The following is a 26,661-nucleotide window of genomic DNA, read 5'->3' on the forward strand; positions in this document are numbered from 1 at the left end:
TTTTTTTTAATAGTGTTGTTGTGTTCGATGATAAAAAATAATACAACGGGGAGACTATAAAAAGGATGTTGATTTATAGTTAATCAATGAGAGTTTAAAACAAGCCAAATATCTATCAGGATTTAAATTGAAATTTTGAGGTTTTATTGCGCATTTGAGATACATTTTTGTGTTGGTTTGAATATTTCTTAGAAATTTCGTCGGCAAATTTAAAATTTTTTTTTTTTCAAAATAATAAAAAAAGGACGATACAAAATTTGATTTGATAAACGATGAAATAAAACACTTAAATCCGAGTAAAAATAAAAAATTGAATTTAAAAAAAAACTAAAATTCTTAACCGCTGCACCACCACCGAAAAATTGCGCCGCACCACGTCCGCACCATTTCATTTTGTATGAAAAATTCGCTGCACCATGATACATAATTTTGGATAGAAAAATAAACCCGACAAGAAGGAGTTTCTAACCCACGTGTGCAGAGCACTTTCAATTAGAAATCCAACGCTATAACCACTCGACCAACGCGGACGTGGTGCGGCGCAATAGAAATTTCTGGTAATGGTGTGGACGTGGTGCGGCGGTGGTACAGCGAATTTCTTTTATATATTTTTTTTTTAATGAAATTTAGTTTAGACATTTTTTAAAATGGTGCGAACGTGGTACGGCGCAATAAAAATTTCTCATAATGGTGCGGACGTGGTGGTGCAGCGGTCAAAAATCCGTTCAGACGTGGTGCAGCGGTGCTGCGCCGGAGCTTCATTTTTTCTCGGGAAATCAAGATTACCTATGCTCTGCTTAAATATCATCTCCATAAGACAATAAGATTTCAAATAAAAATGAATGGAATCCGTTTAAAATCTGTAAAATCAAAAAAATTAACTTAACAACTTAAAAAAATCTAAATTTATGGGCAAATATTTTCTCACTCATTTTATGGGTATTCTTATTGAAATTAAAATAAAATGCACGACTGGATCGCACGAACTTGCTCTTGGAGTTAAAGTTGCTTAAATTTTTAAGAATTTTTATATAGAAATTTGGAAAAATAAAATTCGTTAAAAAAAAATAAATAAAATCTGAAATCAAATTGCCCTCCAAAACAAGTATGCAGTTTTGATTGGTATATTAAGATGCATTTAAAAAAAAAAATTTCAAAATCGTTAGAGCCGTTTTTTTAAAATCTAATTTTTTATAAATAATTTTTTGGAAAAAAAGTTTTAAAATAAAATTGGTACGCCATTTCGTAGAAATTGCTAATCAGCATCTTAAAACAAAATTTCAAAAAAATTCAATGTCCCTTTTTCAAAAATTTAATTTTTCAAAAAAAATTTTTCAAAATGTTTTTAAAAATCCAAAAATTATTTTTTGGAAAATTTTATTTTTGGTTTATATTTAAATTATAGAAATGCTTCTTCACAAAAAGTTTCGTTGAAATCGAATCGAACAAGCACTTTCCGAGATAACACTTGAACTTTTTAAACAAAATCGTTAGAGCCGTTTTCGAGGTATTTTAATTTTACTAAAATCGGTATATGACAAGTACCGTTATTTTTGGTCCAAAAAAATTAATTCCAAAAACCCCTCTGGAGAGTCGCCAAATAACGCTACATAAAAAGTTTGACATTAATTGGTCTATCCGTTAAGGCTGTAGGGTAGGTCCTTATACAGACAGACAGACTTCCGGGACCCACTTTTTTGGCATTGCCTACCATCGTAATATCATGGAAAAATGTTATCTCAAATTTTTTTTTACGAATGCATAGATTGATATATAGTACCTATATCGTAAGTAAAAAAATAAAGGATCTTTACTTTAATTAAAGACGATTCTTTTCTTTTAATTTTGTTACATTAATGTTAAAATATTATTTCCCTCAGGTTCAAGAAACAGTGATGTCAAAATTAGACAGAAGGCGAAAGGGTGTTTTCGGACCACCAGTTGGTAAAAAAGTAAACAAAAAATCCCAACTATAAACAAACTTTTGTTTATATTTCTCACTTCTAAATTTATTAATTTTTTTTTTCTATATTCAACTAAAGTGCCTTGTATTTTGTGATGACGTTGGAATGCCATCGAAAGACACTTATGGCTCCCAGCCTCCTTTAGAACTGGTGCGACAATGGCTCGACCATGGTTACTGGTCCGATCTGGATGACACATCCAAACTGGAATTGATTGATATGGTAAGAGCGTCCAGTTCGGTTGTCGTCCGTCCGCAAACACTATAGGTGCCTGTGCCATCATCGCAGCATGTGTTTTCCACTCAGTATTCATGAAAAACTCTTCTGAGTGGCACTTAATGAACCATTGGCGGAAGCGATCCTATGAATATGCAATCGGTTTGTTTTGGCACAGAAAAAAAATATAGAAACAAACATGTCCACATGCAATTTCAACAAACACAAAAAATAAAAAAAATAAACGAAAAAAATAAAAAATTCGAGAACATCATCAAACAATGAATGCGCGATTGCATGAAATTCTATCATCGACATCACAAACATATCCTTTTTATTTGTCTGTGTCTGTGCATATTCGACGAGCATCATGTAGAAAATATTTTATGTATATTTTCAGGGCTTTGTTGGAGCAATGGGGCCGGTCGGTGGGAGCAATTTCATTTTCCCACGCTTCTATCGTCATACATTTGTGGTAGCAGTGGACGCTTTCGAAGATGCCACAATCACGAAAATATTCACAACAATTGGCGACTGGCACTTCGCCAAGGACTATGCAGATAAAGTGGCACTCCTCTCCAAAGTAAGTTTCGTCCTTTTTCTCTGTTCTATTTATATACTCTCTGCCATTGCCAGAGAAATAAATCATATTTTGCTTGTTCAAAACTATATTTCTTTCTTCTTCCTCTTGTATCTCTTTTTCCACTGGCTCATTTCGAACATCCAATATGTGAAAGGGTCTGGCAGAGGCAATGGTCAACATTTATCGCCAAGCAATTTCGGTATTCCTGCCAACTCCGGCCAAATCGCATTACACCTTCTCGCTACGTGACATAACTCGTGTATTCACTGGCATTGTACTGGTGCCGCCGAAAAGGCTTCCCGATCCGGAGAAACTAGGCCGTCTGTGGGCGCACGAAACCTATCGTGTTTTTTATGACCGGTAATGGATCACAGCAACTGATGCTTTCTGTGTGTTATACGGGGCGCGCAATTCATGTTCTCAGAATCAGCGTCAACCCTATATAGCAGCTATCATCCTGGCGAGGAAAACAAATCACTTCCTTTCGATGTGCAGTGCATCCTTGCTGGGATGTCGCTGCTGCTGTGTGACACAATCAAACTTAAATCCTGGTTTTTGTCATTAATTCAACCTTTTTTCTTTTCCATTCGTACCAAAAAAAACAACAGTTTAATCGAACAACAGGACCGCGAACTGCTACTGGAAATGGCACGTAACGCCTGTAAGTCCCATCTGCGCTTTAGCCTTGAACAAGCGATGGAAGAACGCATCGGAAAAGGTGCCAAACTGACAGACGATGATTTACGAAATTTATTTTTCGGAAACTACATGGAACCAGATGCAGAACCGAAAATCTACGACGAGGTCGAGAGCTATGACAAATTGGAAAAGGTCATGCAATACTATCTGAAGGAATACAATGCGTTTTCGAATACACCAATGGATTTGGTGCTGTTTCGATTTGCTATCGAACATATTTCCAGGTAAGTTGGACGTTCGTTGGGATGACTTTCTCTGTGGTTTGTATAATAAAATTGGCTTTTATATGTGAATATATCATGTTTTATTTTTTATTTGTTTGTGTGTGTGTATGAAAAAGGGTTTCACGGATTCTACAAATGCCACGGGGTAATATTTTAATGGTTGGCATGGGCGGTTCTGGACGACGCAGTGCTGCTAAATTGGCAGCGCATATTGCCGATGCGAAACTGATGACCATTCAAGTGACAAAAACCTATTCGATGGCCGATTGGAGAGATGATTTGAGGAAGATCCTAATGACTGCTGGGTTTAATTTAAATCACACGGTCTTTCTGTTCTCTGATTCTCAGGTAAGAATAAAATTTGGTTATTTTAGTTCCATCGTCAAAAAGAATAGGAACTTTCGACCCATTTTTAAGTAAATATTATGATATTGTTGTGGACTGCAGGTACCAAAGAATTATAAGGAAATGCTACTGAGGAATAGGCACACTAAACAATTCAACAAATTTCATGTCACATCACAAATGGACGCATATAAATTAAAATATTTTTTAGAACTTCTTCTCTTCTTAATTTTTAGAAAATGATTTTTTAAATCAATTGATTTTTAAATGGCAAAATGGTTCAACCGAGAAAAATTTAATGTGCGAAAAAGAAATAAAATAAAAACTTAAAAACCAATTTGTTTAAAAAAAAAATAATAGGTACTACATACATCTTCAAACAACAACAAGTACCAAAAGAATTAAGTATGCCATTTAAGTTCTTGAACAAGAAAGAATTTCTCAAAAAAATCTTAAGAGTCAATTTTTAAAATTGTATGTGTTTTATTTTAAAAAGGATATAAGAACAAAGTATCAAAAAATTCATTAGATCATTTTCAAAAAAAAAAAAAACAAACATTTGAAGTTTTGTTAAAAAATCGAAAAACAATTTTATTCATAATTTGTTCTTAATTTTTACATTAATAGGTAATAATAATATTTTTAAAAATATAAGAAATAGAAATGTAGAAAAATTTTTTCCAAGCTAAAATCTAGAACCATTGCCAGAACTCATAAAAAGACTTTTTTTAATCTTTTGTTCCACCGAGTTTTTGTTTTTTTCTTTAATCGATCCTGCATTCTTTTGTTGAAGACAAAAACAAGCTTTAACACAAGAAATTCGTCCAAAATGTTAGTTTTTTTTTGGTCTTGGTCAATAAAGTTTAAGCTTTAGACACTATTAATTAACTGTACAGTACTGAGAAAATTGGACTTCCAACAAATTGGACTTTTTTTAAAAAATCAGTTGAGGCTAGAATTTTTTTAATGTTTAGTGGTGCAAAAAAACATTTTTTGACCATTAATCAAGATCTTAGGTACACTGAAATTTTTATAAACTGTTCCGAAATCAATGTAACTAACCCCACAAAACGTGAAAGGTCATTCATCTGAGTATTTTTTGGACTCCCAAAGGTCAAGAAAGAATTATTGATCTTGGGTTAACCTTTATTTTATTTCACCATACCATAACAAAAAACACATTTCAAAAACCTCGGTAAAAGTAATTTGATTTCTTTAATAATATTTTTTTTTTTTTTTTTTCATATTCTATTTTATATCAATTGGTACACTGTGGCGTATGTGTATCTTTTTTCTAAGTCAACCGTTTTGATTGAACGAGGGAGTTGTAGGTTCAAATGTATGAACTCTAAAAATCAAAGTATTTTACAAATAATACCTCATTCATTACTAACTGTGTCTTTTTTTCGATGCCAGGAATACAAAATTATCGTCAGCAACAAATGTTTTTTTTGTTTTCGCATTTTATTGTAGATACTTATAGTAGAAAATTAACTCTTTTTTCAAAATGTTAAGAAAAAAACTAAAATAGAACTTAATTTGTTTTCTATTTCATGCCCTTTATTTATATTTATGTATATTATTTATTAAGTTGCCCCTCTCGTCTATACAATATGTTGTTTGCCTTGTTGCGACCCATCTTACCATGCTTAAGCTTTTTTGGAATCTTAAGTTAACATTAACATTTAACAACATTTAAAAATAACGGTTTAATTAATAGTGATTGTTTTATGTAGGTTCTAGCTCCTTTAAAAAAGAAGATACCTAAAATTAAAAAAAAAAAAATGGGTCACTGTGGTGTATGTGGAATGTTTTTCCTCTTTGTTTTTTTCATCTGTTATTTTTTATCCGTTTTCATTTAGATTTTGTTCCCTAAGAATTTCAAACTGGATTTGACATTATTAAAAGCATCTAGTTAAAAGTGTCATTAACACTGAACATAATGACAAACTAAATAGCAAAGCCCGACTGAAATTCAAAAAGGCAGGAGCGATCAAGGTCCACCAATCAGAGGCGTAGCTGCTGCTGTATCAGCTGTATCAATGTAAAAGGGCCCCCGAATTAAAGGGGCCCCCAAGAGACCAGAGCACAAGACGTTTATAAAAAAATTCACATAAATCTATAAACCTCAAATAGAACTTGATTATAATAGAGGAGGGGTATTGGGGGGTCAAATTTCCCCAAATCAATTTTAGCCTATTTCCGATCATCGTATCGGAAGTAGGCTAATAAATAAAAAAATATAAATAAAAATAAAAAATAACATCGACAGTCAGCTCCTGGCACCGGTAAGTGTGACTCTTGGGACATGTCTCATGGGATATGTCTCATGAGACATGTCTCATGAGAAATGTCTCATGGTACATGTCTCATTAGACATGGGATATGTCTCATATCTCATGAGCCATTTCTCATGAGACATTTCCCATGAGAAGTTTCTCATGAGAAATGTCTCATGAAATTTCTCTCGAGATATTTCTCTCCAGACATTTCTCTCGAGACATTTCTCTCGAGACATTTCTCTCGAGACATTTCTCTCGAGACATTTATCATGAAACATTTCTCTCGAGACATTTCTCTCGAGACATTTCTCTCGAGACATTTATCATGAGACATTTATCATGAGACATTTCTCTCGAGACATTTCTCTCGAGACATTTCTCCCGAAACACTTCTTTCGAGACATTTCTCTCGAGACATTTCTCTCCAGACATTTCTCTCCAGACATTTCTCTCGAGACATTTATCTCGAGACATTGATCATGAGAAATTTCTCTTGAGACATTTCTCTTGAGAAATTTCTCTTGAGACATTTCTCTTGAGACATTTCTCTCAAGACATTTATCTAGAGACATTTATCTAGCGACATTTATCTAGCGACATTTATCTAGAGACATTTTACTAGCGACATTTAGCTAGAAACTTTTATCTAGAAACATTTATCTAGCGACATTTAACTAGCGACATTTATCTATCCACATTTATCTATCCACATTTACCTATCCACATTTATCAATCCACATTTATCAATCCACATTTATCTATCCACATTTATATATCGACATTTATCTATCGACATTTATCTATCCACATTTATCTATCCACATTTATCAATCCACATTTATCAATCCACATTTATCTATCGACATTTATCTATCGACATTTAGCTAGCGACTTTTATCTAGAGACATTTATCTAGAGACATTTGTCTAGAGACATTTGTCTAGAGACCTTTGTCTTGAGACATTTATCTTGAGACATTTATCTATCGACAATTATCTATCGACATTTATCTATCCACATTTATCAATCCACATTTATCTATCGACATTTATCTATCGACATTTATCTGGAGACATTTATAAATCGACATTTATCTTGAGACATTTGTCTAGAGACATTTGTCTAGAGACATTTGTCTAGAGACATTTGTCTAGAGACATTTGTCTAGAGACATTTGTCTAGAGACATTTGTCTAGAGACATTTGTCTAGAGACATTTGTCTAGAGACATTTATCTTGAGACATTTATCTATCGATATTTATCTATCCACATTTATCTATCCACATTTATCAATCCAGCTCCCAGAAGCTTTTTCGCAACTTCCAACGCCTATATCTCGGGATTTTGAAAAAGGGTAAAAAATTTTGTTTGATACCCAAAGGTAACGGGGACTCTAACCTACATTTGGGTACAACTCCCATCACTGTAGCTCCACGGGTTCTCAAACTGGGAGAACTTAAAGGTTAAAAAAAAAGTTAAGCCCGATGCTGAAAAAATAGGCATGATTTGGCGGTTTAACATGGAAGATGAGCTTTTTAAAAATCTAACAATGTGCAAAGCGTAAGCCCATGACACAAGCTACCATTTGGCATCACTGCCAAAAATTTCTCTCTAGCGGTTTAGCTTCCAGGAGCGTTCAAAGGTTCGGGGATTTTTCGAAAAAAACAATTTACCCGAACTTTAAACTGGATTTTCTCGGAATTTTGAAGAAAATCCAAAAACAGGATTATACCACTATCTATCGACATTTATCTAGCGACATTTATCTATCAACATTTATCTATCCACATTTATCTATCCACATTTATCGATGCACATTTATCTATCCACATTTATCAATCCACATTTATCTATCGACATTTATCTATCCACATTTATCTATCGACATTTATCTGTCGACATTTATCAATCCACATTTATCTATCGACATTTATCTATCGACATTTATTTTGAGACATGTATCTGTCGACATTTATCTGTCGACATTTATCTATCGACATTTATCTATCCACATTTATCTATCCACATTTATCTATCCACATTTATCTATCGACATTTATCTATCCACATTTATCTATCCACATTTATCTATCCACATTTATCAATCCACATTTATCCATCCACATTTATCTATCGACATTTATCTTGAGACATTTATCTGTCGACATTTATCTATCGACATTTATCTATCCACATTTATCAATCCACATTTATCAATCCACATTTATCTATCCACATTTATCTATCCACATTTATCTATCCACATTTATCTATCCACATTTATCTATCGACATTTATCTAGCGACATTTATCTATCGACATTTATCTATCCTTATTTATCTATCCACATTTATCGATCCACATTTATCTATCCACATTTATCTATCGACTTTTATCTATCGACATTTATCTAGATAGATAGATAGATAGATAGATAATATTATTTTATTTTCCATTTAAAAAAGTTTTAACAAAAACATGGTTAAGCTGGTATTCAAAATTAAGTTTGACAATAACTTGTTTATAAGTTGACACAAGCTACCATTTGGCATCACTGCCAAAAATTTCTCTCTAGCGGTTTAGCTTCCAGGAGCGTTCAAAGGTTCGGGGATTTTTCGAAAAAAAACAATTTACCCGAACTTTAAACTGGATTTTCTCGAAATTTTGAAAAAAATCCAAAAACCCGATTATACCACTATCTATCGACATTTATCAAGCGACATTTATCTATCGACATTTATCTATCCACATTTATCTATCCACATTTATCGATCCACATTTATCTATCCACATTTATCGATGCACATTTATCTATCCACATTTATCAATCCACATTTATCTATCGACATTTATCTATCAACATTTATCTATCGACATTTATCTTGAGACATTTATCTGTCGACATTTATCTGTCGACATTTATCTATCAACATTTATCTATCGACATTTATCTATCGACATTTATCTATCCACATTTATCAATCCACATTTATCAATCCACATTTATCTATCGACATTTATCTTGAGACATTTATCTGTCGACATTTATCTATCGACATTTATCTATCCACATTTATCTATCCACATTTATAGATCCACATTTATCGATCCACATTTATCAATCCACATTTATCTATCGACATTTATCTATCGACATTTATCTATCGACATTTATCTTGAGACATTTATCTGTCGACATTTATGTATCCACATTTATCAATCCACATTTATCTATCAACATTTATCTATCCACATTTATCGATCCACATTTATCTATCCACATTTACCTATCCACATTTATTTATCCACATTTATCAATCCACATTTATCAATCCACATTTATCTATCCACATTTATCTTTCCACATTTATCTATCGACATTTATCTATCCACATTTATCTTGAGACATTTATCTGTCGACATTTATCAATCCACATTTATCTATCCACATTTATCTATCCACATTTATCAATCCACATTTATCTATCCACATTTATCAATCCACATTTATCTATCCAAATTTATCTATCCACATTTATCTATCCACATTTATCGATCCACATTTATCGATCCACATTTATAGATCCACATTTATCTATCCATATTTATCAATCCACATTTATCTATCGACATTTATCTATCGACATTTATCTTGAGACATTTATCTGTCGACATTATTTATCAATCCACATTTATCTATCCACATTTATCGATCCACATTTATCTATCCACATTTATCAATCCACATTTATCTATCCACATTTATCTATCGACATTTATCTATCGACATTTATTTATCGACATTTATCTATCCACATTTATCGATCCACATTTATAGATCCACATTTATCTATCCACATTTATCTATCCACATTTATCAATCCACATTTATCAATCGATATTTATCTATCCACATTTATCGATCCACATTTATAGATCCACATTTATCTGTCGACATTTATCAATCCACATTTATCTATCGACATTTATCTATCCACATTTATCGATCCACATTTATAGATCCACATTTATCTATCCACATTTATCAATCCACATTTATCTATCGACATTTATATATCGACGTTTATCTATCGACATTTATCTATCGAAATTTATCTTCTTTATTATCGACGATATTTATCTATCGACATTTATCTATCCACATTTATCTTCCACATTTATCTATCCACATTTATCGATCCACATTTATCTATCCACATTTATCTATCGATATTTATCTATCCACATTTATCGATCCACATTTATAGATCCACATTTATCTGTCGACATTTATCAATCCACATTTATCTATCGACATTTATCTATCCACATTTATCGATCCACATTAATAGATCCACATTTATCTATCCACATTTATCAATCCACATTTATCTATCGACATTTATATATCGACGTTTATCTATCGACATTTATCTATCGACATTTATCTTCTCCATTATCGACGATATTTATCTATCGACATTTATCTATCCACATTTATCTTCCACATTTATCTATCCACATTTATCGATCCACATTTATCTATCCACATTTATCGATCCACATTTATCAATCCACATTGATCTATCCACATTTATCTATGCACATTTATCGATCCACATTTATTTATCCACATTTATCAATCCAGATTTATCTATCGACATTTATCTATCGACATTTATCTTGAGACATTTATCTGTCGACATTTATCAATACACATTTATCTATCTACATTTATCTAGAGACATTTATCTAGCGACATTTAGCAAACGACTTTTATCTAGAGACATTTATCTATCGACATTTATCTTGAGACATTTATCTGTCGACATTTATCAATCCACATTTATCTATCGACATTTATCTATCCACATTTATCGATCCACATTTATAGATCCACATTTATCTATCCTCATTTATCAATCCACATTTATCTATCGACATTTATCTATCGACATTTATCTTCTCCATTATCGACGATATTTATCTATCGAAATTTATCTATCCACATTTATCGATCCACATTTATCAATCCACATTTATCTATCCACATTTATCGATCCACATTTACCAATCCACATTGATCTATCCACATTTATCTATCCACATTTATCGATCCACATTTATCTAGCGACATTTAGCTAAAGACTTTTATCTAGAGAAATTTATCTATCCACATTTATCTTCTCCATTATCGACGATATTTATCTATCGAAATTTATCGATCCACATTTATCTATCCACATTTATCTATCCACATTTATCGATCCACATTTATCAATCCACATTTATCTATCCACATTTATCAATCCACATTTATCAATCCACATTTGTCTATCGACATTTATCTTGAGACATTTATCTGTCGACATTTATCTATCGACATTTATCTATCCACATTTATCTATCCACATTTATCTATCCACATTTATCAATCCACATTTATCAATCCACATTTATCTATCCACATTTATCAATCCACATTTATCTATCGACATTTATCTTGAGACATTTATCTGTCGGCATTTATCTATCGACATTTATCTATCGACATTTATCAATCCACATTAATCTATCCACATTTATCTATCCACATTTATAGATCCACATTTATCTATCCACATTTATCAATCCATAATTATCTATCGACATATCTATCGACATTTATCTATCGACATTTATCTATCGATATTTATCTTCTCCATTATCGACGATATTTATCTATCGACATTTATCTATCCACATTTATCTATCCACATTTATCTATCCACATTTATCGATCCACATTTATCAATCCACATTTATCTATCCACATTTATCGATCCACATTTATATATCGACATTTATCTATCCACATTTATCGATCCACATTTATAGATCCACATTTATCTATCCACATTTATCTATCGACATTTATCTATCCACATTTATCGATCCACATTTATAGATCCACATCTATCTATCCACATTTATCAATCCACGTTTATCGATGCACATTTATCTATCCACATTTATCAATCCACATTTATCTATCGACATTTATCTATCAACATTTATCTATCGACATTTATCTTGAGACATTTATCTGTCGACATTTATCTATCCACATTTATCTATCCACATTTATCTATCCACATTTATCGATCCACATTTATCAATCCACATTTATCTATCCACATTTATCGATCCACATTTATCTATCGACATTTATCTATCCACATTTATCGATCCACATTTATAGATCCACATTTATCTATCCACATTTATCTATCCACATTTATCTATCGACATTTATCAATCCACATTTATCTATCGACATTTATCTATCGACATTTATTTTGAGACATGTATCTGTCGACATTTATCTGTCGACATTTATCTATCGACATTTATCTATCCACATTTATCTATCGACATTTATCTATCGACATTTATCTATCCACATTTATCTATCCACATTTATCAATCCACATTTATCCATCCACATTTATCTATCGACATTTATCTTGAGACATTTATCTGTCGACATTTATCTATCGACATTTATCTATCCACATTTATCAATCCACATTTATCAATCCACATTTATCCATCCACATTTATCTATCCACATTTATCTATCCACATTTATCTATCCACATTTATCTATCGACATTTATCTAGCGACATTTATCTATCGACATTTATCTATCCTTATTTATCTATCCACATTTATCGATCCACATTTATCTATCCACATTTATCTATCGACATTTATCTATCGACATTTATCTAGATAGATAGATAGATAGATAGATAATATTATTTTATTTTCCATTTAAAAAAGTTTTAACAAAAACATGGTTAAGCTGGTATTCAAAATTAAGTTTGACAATAACTTGTTTATAAGTTGACACAAGCTACCATTTGGCATCACTGCCAAAAATTTCTCTCTAGCGGTTTAGCTTCCAGGAGCGTTCAAAGGTTCGGGGATTTTTCGAAAAAAAACAATTTACCCGAACTTTAAACTGGATTTTCTCGAAATTTTGAAAAAAATCCAAAAACCCGATTATACCACTATCTATCGACATTTATCTATCGACATTTATCTATCCACATTTATCTATCCACATTTATCGATCCACATTTATCTATCTACATTTATCTATCCACATTTATCGATGCACATTTATCTATCCACATTTATCAATCCACATTTATCTATCGACATTTATCTATCAACATTTATCTATCGACATTTATCTTGAGACATTTATCTGTCGACATTTATCTGTCGACATTTATCTATCAACATTTATCTATCGACATTTATCTATCGACATTTATCTATCGACATTTATCTATCCACATTTATCAATCCACATTTATCTATCGACATTTATCTATCGACATTTATCTATCGACATTTATCTTGAGACATTTATCTGTCGACATTTATCTATCGACATTTATCTATCCACATTTATCTATCCACATTTATAGATCCACATTTATCGATCCACATTTATCAATTCACATTTATCTATCGCCATTTATCTATCGACATTTATCTATCGACATTTATCTTGAGACATTTATTTGTCGACATTTATGTATCCACATTTATCAATCCACATTTATCTATCAACATTTATCTATCCACATTTATCGATCCACATTTATCTATCCACATTTATCTATCCACATTTATTTATCCACATTTATCAATCCACATTTATCAATCCACATTTATCTATCCACATTTATCTTTCCACATTTATCTATCGACATTTATCTATCCACATTTATCTTGAGACATTTATCTGTCGACATTTATCAATCCACATTTATCTATCCACATTTATCTATCCACATTTATCAATCCACATTTATCTATCCACATTTATCAATCCACATTTATCTATCCAAATTTATCTATCCACATTTATCTATCCACATTTATCGATCCACATTTATCGATCCACATTTATAGATCCACATTTATCTATCCATATTTATCAATCCACATTTATCTATCGACATTTATCTATCGACATTTATCTATCGACATTTATCTTGAGACATTTATCTGTCGACATTATTTATCAATCCACATTTATCTATCCACATTTATCGATCCACATTTATCTATCCACATTTATCAATCCACATTTATCTATCCACATTTATCTATCGACATTTATCTATCGACATTTATTTATCGACATTTATCTATCCACATTTACCGATCCACATTTATAGATCCACATTTATCTATCCACATTTATCTATCCACATTTATCAATCCACATTTATCAATCGATATTTATCTATCCACATTTATCGATCCACATTTATAGATCCACATTTATCTGTCGACATTTATCAATCCACATTTATCTATCGACATTTATCTATCCACATTTATCGATCCACATTTATAGATCCACATTTATCTATCCACATTTATCAATCCACATTTATCTATCGACATTTATATATCGACGTTTATCTATCGACATTTATCTATCGAAATTTATCTTCTTTATTATCGACGATATTTATCTATCGACATTTATCTATCCACATTTATCTTCCACATTTATCTATCCACATTTATCGATCCACATTTATCTATCCACATTTATCTATTGATATTTATCTATCCACATTTATCGATCCACATTTATAGATCCACATTTATCTGTCGACATTTATCAATCCACATTTATCTATCGACATTTATCTATCCACATTTATCGATCCACATTTATAGATCCACATTTATCTATCCACATTTATCAATCCACATTTATCTATCGACATTTATATATCGACGTTTATCTATCGACATTTATCTATCGACATTTATCTTCTCCATTATCGACGATATTTATCTATCGACATTTATCTATCCACATTTATCTTCCACATTTATCTATCCACATTTATCGATCCACATTTATCTATCCACATTTATCGATCCACATTTATCAATCCACATTGATCTATCCACATTTATCTATGCACATTTATCGATCCACATTTATTTATCCACATTTATCAATCCAGATTTATCTATCGACATTTATCTATCGACATTTATCTTGAGACATTTATCTGTCGACATTTATCAATACACATTTATCTATCTACATTTATCTAGAGACATTTATCTAGCGACATTTAGCAAACGACTTTTATCTAGAGACATTTATCTATCGACATTTATCTTGAGACATTTATCTGTCGACATTTATCAATCCACATTTATCTATCGACATTTATCTATCGACATTTATCGATCCACATTTATAGATCCACATTTATCTACCCTCATTTATCAATCCACATTTATCTATCGACATTTATCTATCGACATTTATCTTCTCCATTATCGACGATATTTATCTATCGAAATTTATCTATCCACATTTATCTATCCACATTTATCTATCCACATTTATCGATCCACATTTACCAATCCACATTTATCTATCCACATTTATCTTCTCCATTATCGACGATATTTATCTATCGAAATTTATCGATCCACATTTATCTATCCACATTTATCTATCCACATTTATCGATCCACATTTATCAATCCACATTTATCTATCCACATTTATCAATCCACTTTTATCAATCCACATTTGTCTATCGACATTTATCTTGAGACATTTATCTGTCGACATTTATCTATCGACATTTATCTATCCACATTTATCTATCCACATTTATCAATCCACATTTATCAATCCACATTTATCTATCCACATTTATCAATCCACATTTATCTTGAGACATTTATCTGTCGGCATTTATCTATCGACATTTATCTATCGACATTTATCAATCCACATTAATCTATCCACATTTATCTATCCACATTTATAGATCCACATTTATCTATCCACATTTATCAATCCATAATTATCTATCGACATATCTATCGACATTTATCTATCGACATTTATCTATCGATATTTATCTTCTCCATTATCGACGATATTTATCTATCGACATTTATCTATCCACATTTATCTATCCACATTTATCTATCCACATTTATCGATCCACATTTATCAATCCACATTTATCTATCCACATTTATCGATCCACATTTATCTATCGACATTTATCTATCCACATTTATCGATCCACATTTATAGATCCACATTTATCTATCCACATTTATCTATCCACATTTATCTATCGACATTTATCTATCCACATTTATCGATCCACATTTATAGATCCACATCTATCTATCCACATTTATCAATCCACATTTATCTATCGACATTTATCTATCGACATTTATCTATCGACATTTATCTTGAGACATTTATCTGTCGACATTTATCAATCCACATTTATCTATCGACATTTATCTATCCACATTTATCGATCCACATTTATAGATCCACATTTATCTATCCACATTTATCAATCCACATTTATCTATCGACATTTATCTATCGACGTTTATCTATCGACATTTATCTATCGACATTTATCTTCTCCATTATCGACGATATTTATCTATCGACATTTATCTATCCACATTTATCTTCCACATTTATCTATCCACATTAATCGATCCACATTTATCTATCCACATTTATTGATCCACATTTATCAATCCACATTGATCTATCCACATTTATCTATGCACATTTATCGATCCACATTTATTGATCCACATTTATCAATCCACATTGATCTATCCACATTTATCTATGCACATTTATCGATCCACATTTATAGATCCACATTTATCTATCCACATTTATCAATCCACATTTATCGATCGACATTTATCTTGAGACATTTATCTGTAGACATTTATCAATACACATTTATCTATCTACATTTATCTAGAGACATTTATCTAGCGACATTTAGCAAACGACTTTTATCTATCGACATTTATCTTGAGACATTTATCTGTCGACATTTATCAATCCACATTTATCTATCGACATTTATCTATCCACATTCATCGATCCACATTTATAGATCCACATTTATCTATCCTCATTTATCAATCCACATTTATCTATCGACATTTATCTATCGACATTTATCTATCGACATTTATCTATCGACATTTATCTTCTCCATTATCGACGATATTTATCTATCGAAATTTATCTATCCACATTTATCTATCCACATTTATCGATCCACATTTATCAATCCACATTTATCGATCCACATTTACCAATCCACATTGATCTATCCACATTTATCTATCCACATTTATCGATCCACATTTATCTAGCGACATTTAGCTAAAGACTTTTATCTAGAGACATTTATCTATCGACATTTATCTATCGACATTTATCAATCCACATTAATCTATCCACATTTATCTATCCACATTTATCTATCCACATTTATCGATCCACATTTACCAATCCACATTGATCTATCCACATTTATCTATCCACATTTATCGATCCACATTTATCTAGCGACATTTAGCTAAAGACTTTTATCTAGAGACATTTATCTATCGACATTTATCTATCCACATTTATCTTCTCCATTATCGACGATATTTATCTATCGAAATTTATCTATCCACATTTATCTATCCACATTTATCTATCCACATTTATCGATCCACATTTATCAATCCACATTTATCTATCCACATTTTTTTCAATCCACATTTATCTATCGACATTTATCAATCCACATTTATCCTATCCACATTTATCAATCCACATTTATCTTGAGACATTTATCTTGAGACATTTATCTGTCGACATTTATCTATCGACATTTATCTATCCACATTTATCTATCCACATTTATCCATCCACATTTATCAATCCACATTAATCAATCCACATTTATCTATCCACATTTATCAATCCACATTTATCTATCGACATTTATCTATCGACATTTATCTATCGACATTTATCAATCCACATTAATCTATCCACATTTATCTATCCACATTTATAGATCCACATTTATCTATCCACATTTATCAATCCACATTTATCTATCGACATTTATCTATCGATATTTATCTTCTCCATTATCGACGATATTTATCTATCGACATTTATCTATCCACATTTATCTATCCACATTTATCTATCCACATTTATCGATCCACATTTATCAATCCACATTTATCTATCCACATTTATCTATCCACATTTATCAATCCACATTTATCTATCCACATTTATCTATCCACATTTATCTATCCACATTTATCTATCGACATTTATCTATCGACATTTATCTATCCACATTTATCTATCGACATTTATCTATCCACATTTATCTATCCACATTTATCTATCCACATTTATCAATCCACATTTATCGATCCACATTTATCTATCCACATTTATCTATCCACATTTATCTATCCACATTTATCGATCCACATTTATCTATCCACATTTATCAATCCACATTTATCTATCCACATTTATCTATCGACATTTATCTATCGACATTTATCTTGAGACATTTATCTGTCGACATTTATCAATCCACATTTATCTATCCACATTTATCCATCCACATTTATTTATCCATATTTATCAATCCACATTTATCTATCGACATTTATGTATCGACATTTATCTTGAGACATTTATCTATCGATATTTATCTATCCACATTTATCGATCCACATTTATCTATCCACATTTATCAATCCACATTTATCTATCCACATTTATCTATCGACATTTATCTATCCACATTTATCAATCCACATTTATCAATCCACATTTATCTATCCACATTTATCGATCCACATTTATCTATCCACATTTATCAATCCACATTTATCAATCCACATTTATCTATCGACATTTATCTATCGACATTTATCTATCGACATTTATCTTGAGACATTTATCTGTCGACATTTATCAATCCAAATTTATCTATCGACATTTATCTATCCACATTTATCGATCCACATTTATAGATCCACATTTATCTATCCCCATTTATCAATCCACATTTATCTATCCACATTTATCTATCGACATTTATCTATCGACATTTATCTATCGACATTTATCTTCTCCATTATCGACGATATTTATCTATCGACATTTATCTATCGACCTTTATCTTGAGACATTTATCTGTCGACATTTATCAATCCACATTTATCTATCCACATTTATCGATCCACATTTATCTATCCACATTTATCGAACCACATTTATCTATCCACATTTATCAATCCACATTTATCTATCCACATTTATCAATCCACATTTATCTATCCACATTTATCAATCCACATTTATCTATCGACATTTATCTATCCACATTTATCAATCCACATTTATCAATCCACATTTATCAATCCACATTTATCTATCCACATTTATCGATCCACATTTATCTATCCACATTTATCTATCGACATTTATCTTGAGACATTTATCTGTCGACATTTATCAATCCACATTTATCTATCGACATTTATCTATCCACATTTATCGATCCACATTTATAGATCCACATTTATCTATCCACATTTATCAATCCACATTTATCTATCGACATTTATCTATCGACGTTTATCTATCGACATTTATCTATCGACATTTATCTTCTTTATTATCGACGATATTTATCTATCGACATTTATCTATCCACATTTATCTTCCACATTTATCTATCCACATTTATCGATCCACATTTATCGATCCACATTTATCTATCGACATTTATCTATCCACATTTATCGATCCACATTTATAGATCCACATTTATCTGTCGACATTTATCAATCCACATTTATCTATCGACATTTATCTATCCACATTTATCGATCCACATTTATATATCCACATTTATCTATCCACATTTATCAATCCACATTTATCTATCGACATTTATATATCGACGTTTATCTATCGACATTTATCTATCGACATTTATCTTCTCCATTATCGACGATATTTATCTATCGACATTTATCTATCCACATTTATCTTCCACATTTATCTATCCACATTTATCGATCCACATTTATCTATCCACATTTATCTATGCACATTTATCGATCCACATTTATTGATCCACATTTATCAATCCACATTGATCTATCCACATTTATCTATGCACATTTATCGATCCACATTTATAGATCCACATTTATCTATCCACATTTATCAATCCACATTTATCGATCGACATTTATCTTGAGACATTTATCTGTAGACATTTATCAATACACATTTATCTATCTACATTTATCTAGAGACATTTATCTAGCGACATTTAGCAAACGACTTTTATCTATCGACATTTATCTTGAGACATTTATCTGTCGACATTTATCAATCCACATTTATCTATCGACATTTATCTATCCACATTCATCGATCCACATTTATAGATCCACATTTATCTATCCTCATTTATCAATCCACATTTATCTATCGACATTTATCTATCGACATTTATCTATCGACATTTATCTATCGACATTTATCTTCTCCATTATCGACGATATTTATCTATCGAAATTTATCTATCCACATTTATCTATCCACATTTATCGATCCACATTTATCAATCCACATTTATCGATCCACATTTACCAATCCACATTGATCTATCCACATTTATCTATCCACATTTATCGATACACATTTATCTAGCGACATTTAGCTAAAGACTTTTATCTAGAGACATTTATCTATCGACATTTATCTATCGACATTTATCAATCCACATTAATCTATCCACATTTATCTATCCACATTTATCTATCCACATTTATCGATCCACATTTACCAATCCACATTGATCTATCCACATTTATCTATCCACATTTATCGATCCACATTTATCTAGCGACATTTAGCTAAAGACTTTTATCTAGAGACATTTATCTATCGACATTTATCTATCCACATTTATCTTCTCCATTATCGACGATATTTATCTATCGAAATTTATCTATCCACATTTATCTATCCACATTTATCTATCCACATTTATCGATCCACATTTATCAATCCACATTTATCTATCCACATTTTTTTCAATCCACATTTATCTATCGACATTTATCAATCCACATTTATCCTATCCACATTTATCAATCCACATTTATCTTGAGACATTTATCTTGAGACATTTATCTGTCGACATTTATCTATCGACATTTATCTATCCACATTTATCTATCCACATTTATCCATCCACATTTATCAATCCACATTAATCAATCCACATTTATCTATCCACATTTATCAATCCACATTTATCTATCGACATTTATCTTGAGACATTTATCTGTCGACATTTATCTATCGACATTTATCTATCGACATTTATCAATCCACATTAATCTATCCACATTTATCTATCCACATTTATAGATCCACATTTATCTATCCACATTTATCAATCCACATTTATCTATCGACATTTATCTATCGATATTTATCTTCTCCATTATCGACGATATTTATCTATCGACATTTATCTATCCACATTTATCTATCCACATTTATCTATCCACATTTATCGATCCACATTTATCAATCCACATTTATCTATCCACATTTATCTATCCACATTTATCAATCCACATTTATCTATCCACATTTATCTATCCACATTTATCTATCCACATTTATCTATCGACATTTATCTATCGACATTTATCTATCCACATTTATCTATCGACATTTATCTATCCACATTTATCTATCCACATTTATCTATCCACATTTATCAATCCACATTTATCGATCCACATTTATCTATCCACATTTATCTATCCACATTTATCTATCCACATTTATCGATCCACATTTATCTATCCACATTTATCAATCCACATTTATCTATCCACATTTATCTATCGACATTTATCTATCGACATTTATCTTGAGACATTTATCTGTCGACATTTATCAATCCACATTTATCTATCCACATTTATCCATCCACATTTATTTATCCATATTTATCAATCCACATTTATCTATCGACATTTATGTATCGACATTTATCTTGAGACATTTATCTATCGATATTTATCTATCCACATTTATCGATCCACATTTATCTATCCACATTTATCAATCCACATTTATCTATCCACATTTATCTATCGACATTTATCTATCCACATTTATCAATCCACATTTACCAATCCACATTTATCTATCCACATTTATCGATCCACATTTATCTATCCACATTTATCAATCCACATTTATCAATCCACATTTATCTATCGACATTTATCTATCGACATTTATCTATCGACATTTATCTGTCGACATTTATCAATCCACATATATCTATCGACATTTATCTATCCACATTTATCGATCCACATTTATAGATCCACATTCATCTATCCACATTTATCAATCCACATTTATCTATCGACATTTATCTATCGACATTTATCTATCGACATTTATCTTGAGACATTTATCTGTCGACATTTATCAATCCAAATTTATCTATCGACATTTATCTATCCACATTTATCGATCCACATTTATAGATCCACATTTATCTATCCCCATTTATCAATCCACATTTATCTATCCACATTTATCTATCGACATTTATCTATCGACATTTATCTATCGACATTTATCTTCTCCATTATCGACGATATTTATCTATCGACATTTATCTATCGACCTTTATCTTGAGACATTTATCTGTCGACATTTATCAATCCACATTTATCTATCCACATTTATCGATCCACATTTATCTATCCACATTTATCGAACCACATTTATCTATCCACATTTATCAATCCACATTTATCTATCCACATTTATCAATCCACATTTATCTATCCACATTTATCAATCCACATTTATCTATCGACATTTATCTATCCACATTTATCAATCCACATTTATCAATCCACATTTATCAATCCACATTTATCTATCCACATTTATCGATCCACATTTATCTATCCACATTTATCTATCGACATTTATCTTGAGACATTTATCTGTCGACATTTATCAATCCACATTTATCTATCGACATTTATCTATCCACATTTATCGATCCACATTTATAGATCCACATTTATCTATCCACATTTATCAATCCACATTTATCTATCGACATTTATCTATCGACGTTTATCTATCGACATTTATCTATCGACATTTATCTTCTTTATTATCGACGATATTTATCTATCGACATTTATCTATCCACATTTATCTTCCACATTTATCTATCCACATTTATCGATCCACATTTATCGATCCACATTTATCTATCGACATTTATCTATCCACATTTATCGATCCACATTTATAGATCCACATTTATCTGTCGACATTTATCAATCCACATTTATCTATCGACATTTATCTATCCACATTTATCGATCCACATTTATAGATCCACATTTATCTATCCACATTTATCAATCCACATTTATCTATCGACATTTATATATCGACGTTTATCTATCGACATTTATCTATCGACATTTATCTTCTCCATTATCGACGATATTTATCTATCGACATTTATCTATCCACATTTATCTTCCACATTTATCTATCCACATTTATCGATCCACATTTATCTATCCACATTTATCGATCCACATTTATCAATCCACATTGATCTATCCACATTTATCTATGCACATTTATCGATCCACATTTATTTATCCACATTTATCAATCCAGATTTATCTATCGACATTTATCTATCTACATTTATCTAGAGACATTTATCTAGCGACATTTAGCAAACGACTTTTATCTAGAGACATTTATCTATCGACATTTATCTTGAGACATTTATCTGTCGACATTTATCTATCCACATTTATCTATCCACATTTATCGATCCACATTTATAGATCCACATTTATCTATCCTCATTTATCAATCCACATTTATCTATCGACATTTATCTTGAGACATTTATCTGTCGACATTTATCTATCGACATTTATCTATCCACATTTATCAATCCACATTTATCAATCCACATTTATCTATCCACATTTATCTATCCACATTTATCTATCCACATTTATCTATCCACATTTATCTATCGACATTTATCTATCGACATTTATCTATCGACATTTATCTATCCTTATTTATCTATCCACATTTATCGATCCACATTTATCTATCCACATTTATCTATCGACATTTATCTATCGACATTTATCTAGATAGATAGATAGATAGATAGATAATATAATCTTATTTTCCATTTAAAAAAGTTTTAACAAAAACATGGTTAAGCTAATATTCAAAATTAAGTTTGACAATAACTTGTTTATTAGTTGACACAAGCTACCATTTGGCATCACTGCCAAAAATTTCTCTCTAGCGGTTTAGCTTCCAGGAGCGTTCAAAGGTTCAGGGATTTTTCGAAAAAAAAACAATTTACCCGAACTTTAAACTGGATTTTCTCGAAATTTTGAAAAAAATCCAAAAACCCGATTATACCACTATCTATCGACATTTATCAAGCGACATTTATCTATCGACATTTATCTATCCACATTTATCTATCCACATTTATCGATCCACATTTATCTATCCACATTTATCTATCCACATTTATCGATGCACATTTATCTATCCACATTTATCAATCCACATTTATCTATCGACATTTATCTATCAACATTTATCTATCGACATTTATCTTGAGACATTTATCTGTCGACATTTATCTATCCACATTTATCTATCCACATTTATCTATCCACATTTATCTATCAACATTTATCTATCGACGTTTATCTATCGACATTTATCTATCGACATTTATCTTCTTTATTATCGACGATATTTATCTATCGACATTTATCTATCCACATTTATCTTCCACATTTATCTATCCACATTTATCGATCCACATTTATCTATCCACATTTATCTATCGACATTTATCTATGTACATTTATCGATCCACATTTATATATCCACATTTATCTGTCGACATTTATCAATCCACATTTATCTATCGACATTTATCTATCCACATTTATCGATCCACATTTATAGATCCACATTTATCTATCCACATTTATCAATCCACATTTATCTATCGACATTTATATATCGACGTTTATCTATCGACATTTATCTATCGACATTTATCTTCTCCATTATCGACGATATTTATCTATCGACATTTATCTATCCACATTTATCTTCCACATTTATCTATCCACATTTATCGATCCACATTTATCTATCCACATTTATCGATCCACATTTATCAATCCACATTGATCTATCCACATTTATCTATGCACATTTATCGATCCACATTTATTTATCCACATTTATCAATCCAGATTTATCTATCGACATTTATCTATCGACATTTATCTTGAGACATTTATCTGTCGACATTTATCAATACACATTTATCTATCTACATTTATCTAGAGACATTTATCTAGCGACATTTAGCAAACGACTTTTATCTAGAGACATTTATCTATCGACATTTATCTATCCACATTTATCTTCCACATTTATCTATCCACATTTATCGATCCACATTTATCTATCCACATTTATCGATCCACATTTATCAATCCACATTGATCTATCCACATTTATCTATGCACATTTATCGATCCACATTTATTTATCCACATTTATCAATCCAGATTTATCTATCGACATTTATCTATCGACATTTATCTTGAGACATTTATCTGTCGACATTTATCAATCCACATTTATCTATCGACATTTATCTATCCACATTTATCGATCCACATTTATAGATCCACATTTATCTATCCTCATTTATCTATCGACATTTATCTATCGACATTTATCTATCGACATTTATCTTCTCCATTATCGACGATATTTATCTATCGAAATTTATCTATCCACATTTATCTCTCCACATTTATCTATCCACATTTATCGATCCACATTTAGCAATCCACATTTATCTATCCACATTTGTCTATCCACATTTATCGATCCACATTTATCTAGCGACATTTAGCTAAAGACTTTTATCTAGAGACATTTATCTATCGACATTTATCTATCCACATTTATCTTCTCCATTATCGACGATATTTATCTATCGAAATTTATCGATCCACATTTATCTATCCACATTTATCTATTTACATTTATCGATCCACATTTATCAATCCACATTTATCTATCCACATTTATCAATCCACATTTATCAATCCACATTTATCTATCGACATTTATCTTGAGACATTTATCTGTCGACATTTATCTATCGACATTTATCTATCCACATTTATCTATCCACATTTATCTATCCACATTTATCAATCCACATTTATCAATCCACATTTATCTATC

At 30.8% G+C, this 26,661-nt stretch overlaps 1 protein-coding gene across 2 annotated transcripts in view; it reads left to right on the top strand.

The window, feature by feature from the left end:
• Nucleotides 1–26,661, top strand: part of LOC129908407 (dynein axonemal heavy chain 3) — a 181,181-nt gene that overhangs the window by 94,258 nt on the left and 60,262 nt on the right. For both annotated transcript variants that reach the window (XM_055984866.1, XM_055984867.1), the window contains exons 38-43: nucleotides 1,881–1,952; nucleotides 2,043–2,186; nucleotides 2,581–2,763; nucleotides 2,918–3,123; nucleotides 3,372–3,686; nucleotides 3,803–4,034. In XM_055984866.1, the coding sequence (XP_055840841.1) occupies nucleotides 1,881–1,952; nucleotides 2,043–2,186; nucleotides 2,581–2,763; nucleotides 2,918–3,123; nucleotides 3,372–3,686; nucleotides 3,803–4,034 (1,152 nt within the window). The remainder of the gene's footprint in view (nucleotides 1–1,880; nucleotides 1,953–2,042; nucleotides 2,187–2,580; nucleotides 2,764–2,917; nucleotides 3,124–3,371; nucleotides 3,687–3,802; nucleotides 4,035–26,661) is intronic.

The sequence above is a fragment of the Episyrphus balteatus genome, chromosome 2, assembly GCF_945859705.1.
Source record: "Episyrphus balteatus chromosome 2, idEpiBalt1.1, whole genome shotgun sequence".
Lineage (NCBI taxonomy): Eukaryota > Metazoa > Arthropoda > Insecta > Diptera > Syrphidae > Episyrphus > Episyrphus balteatus.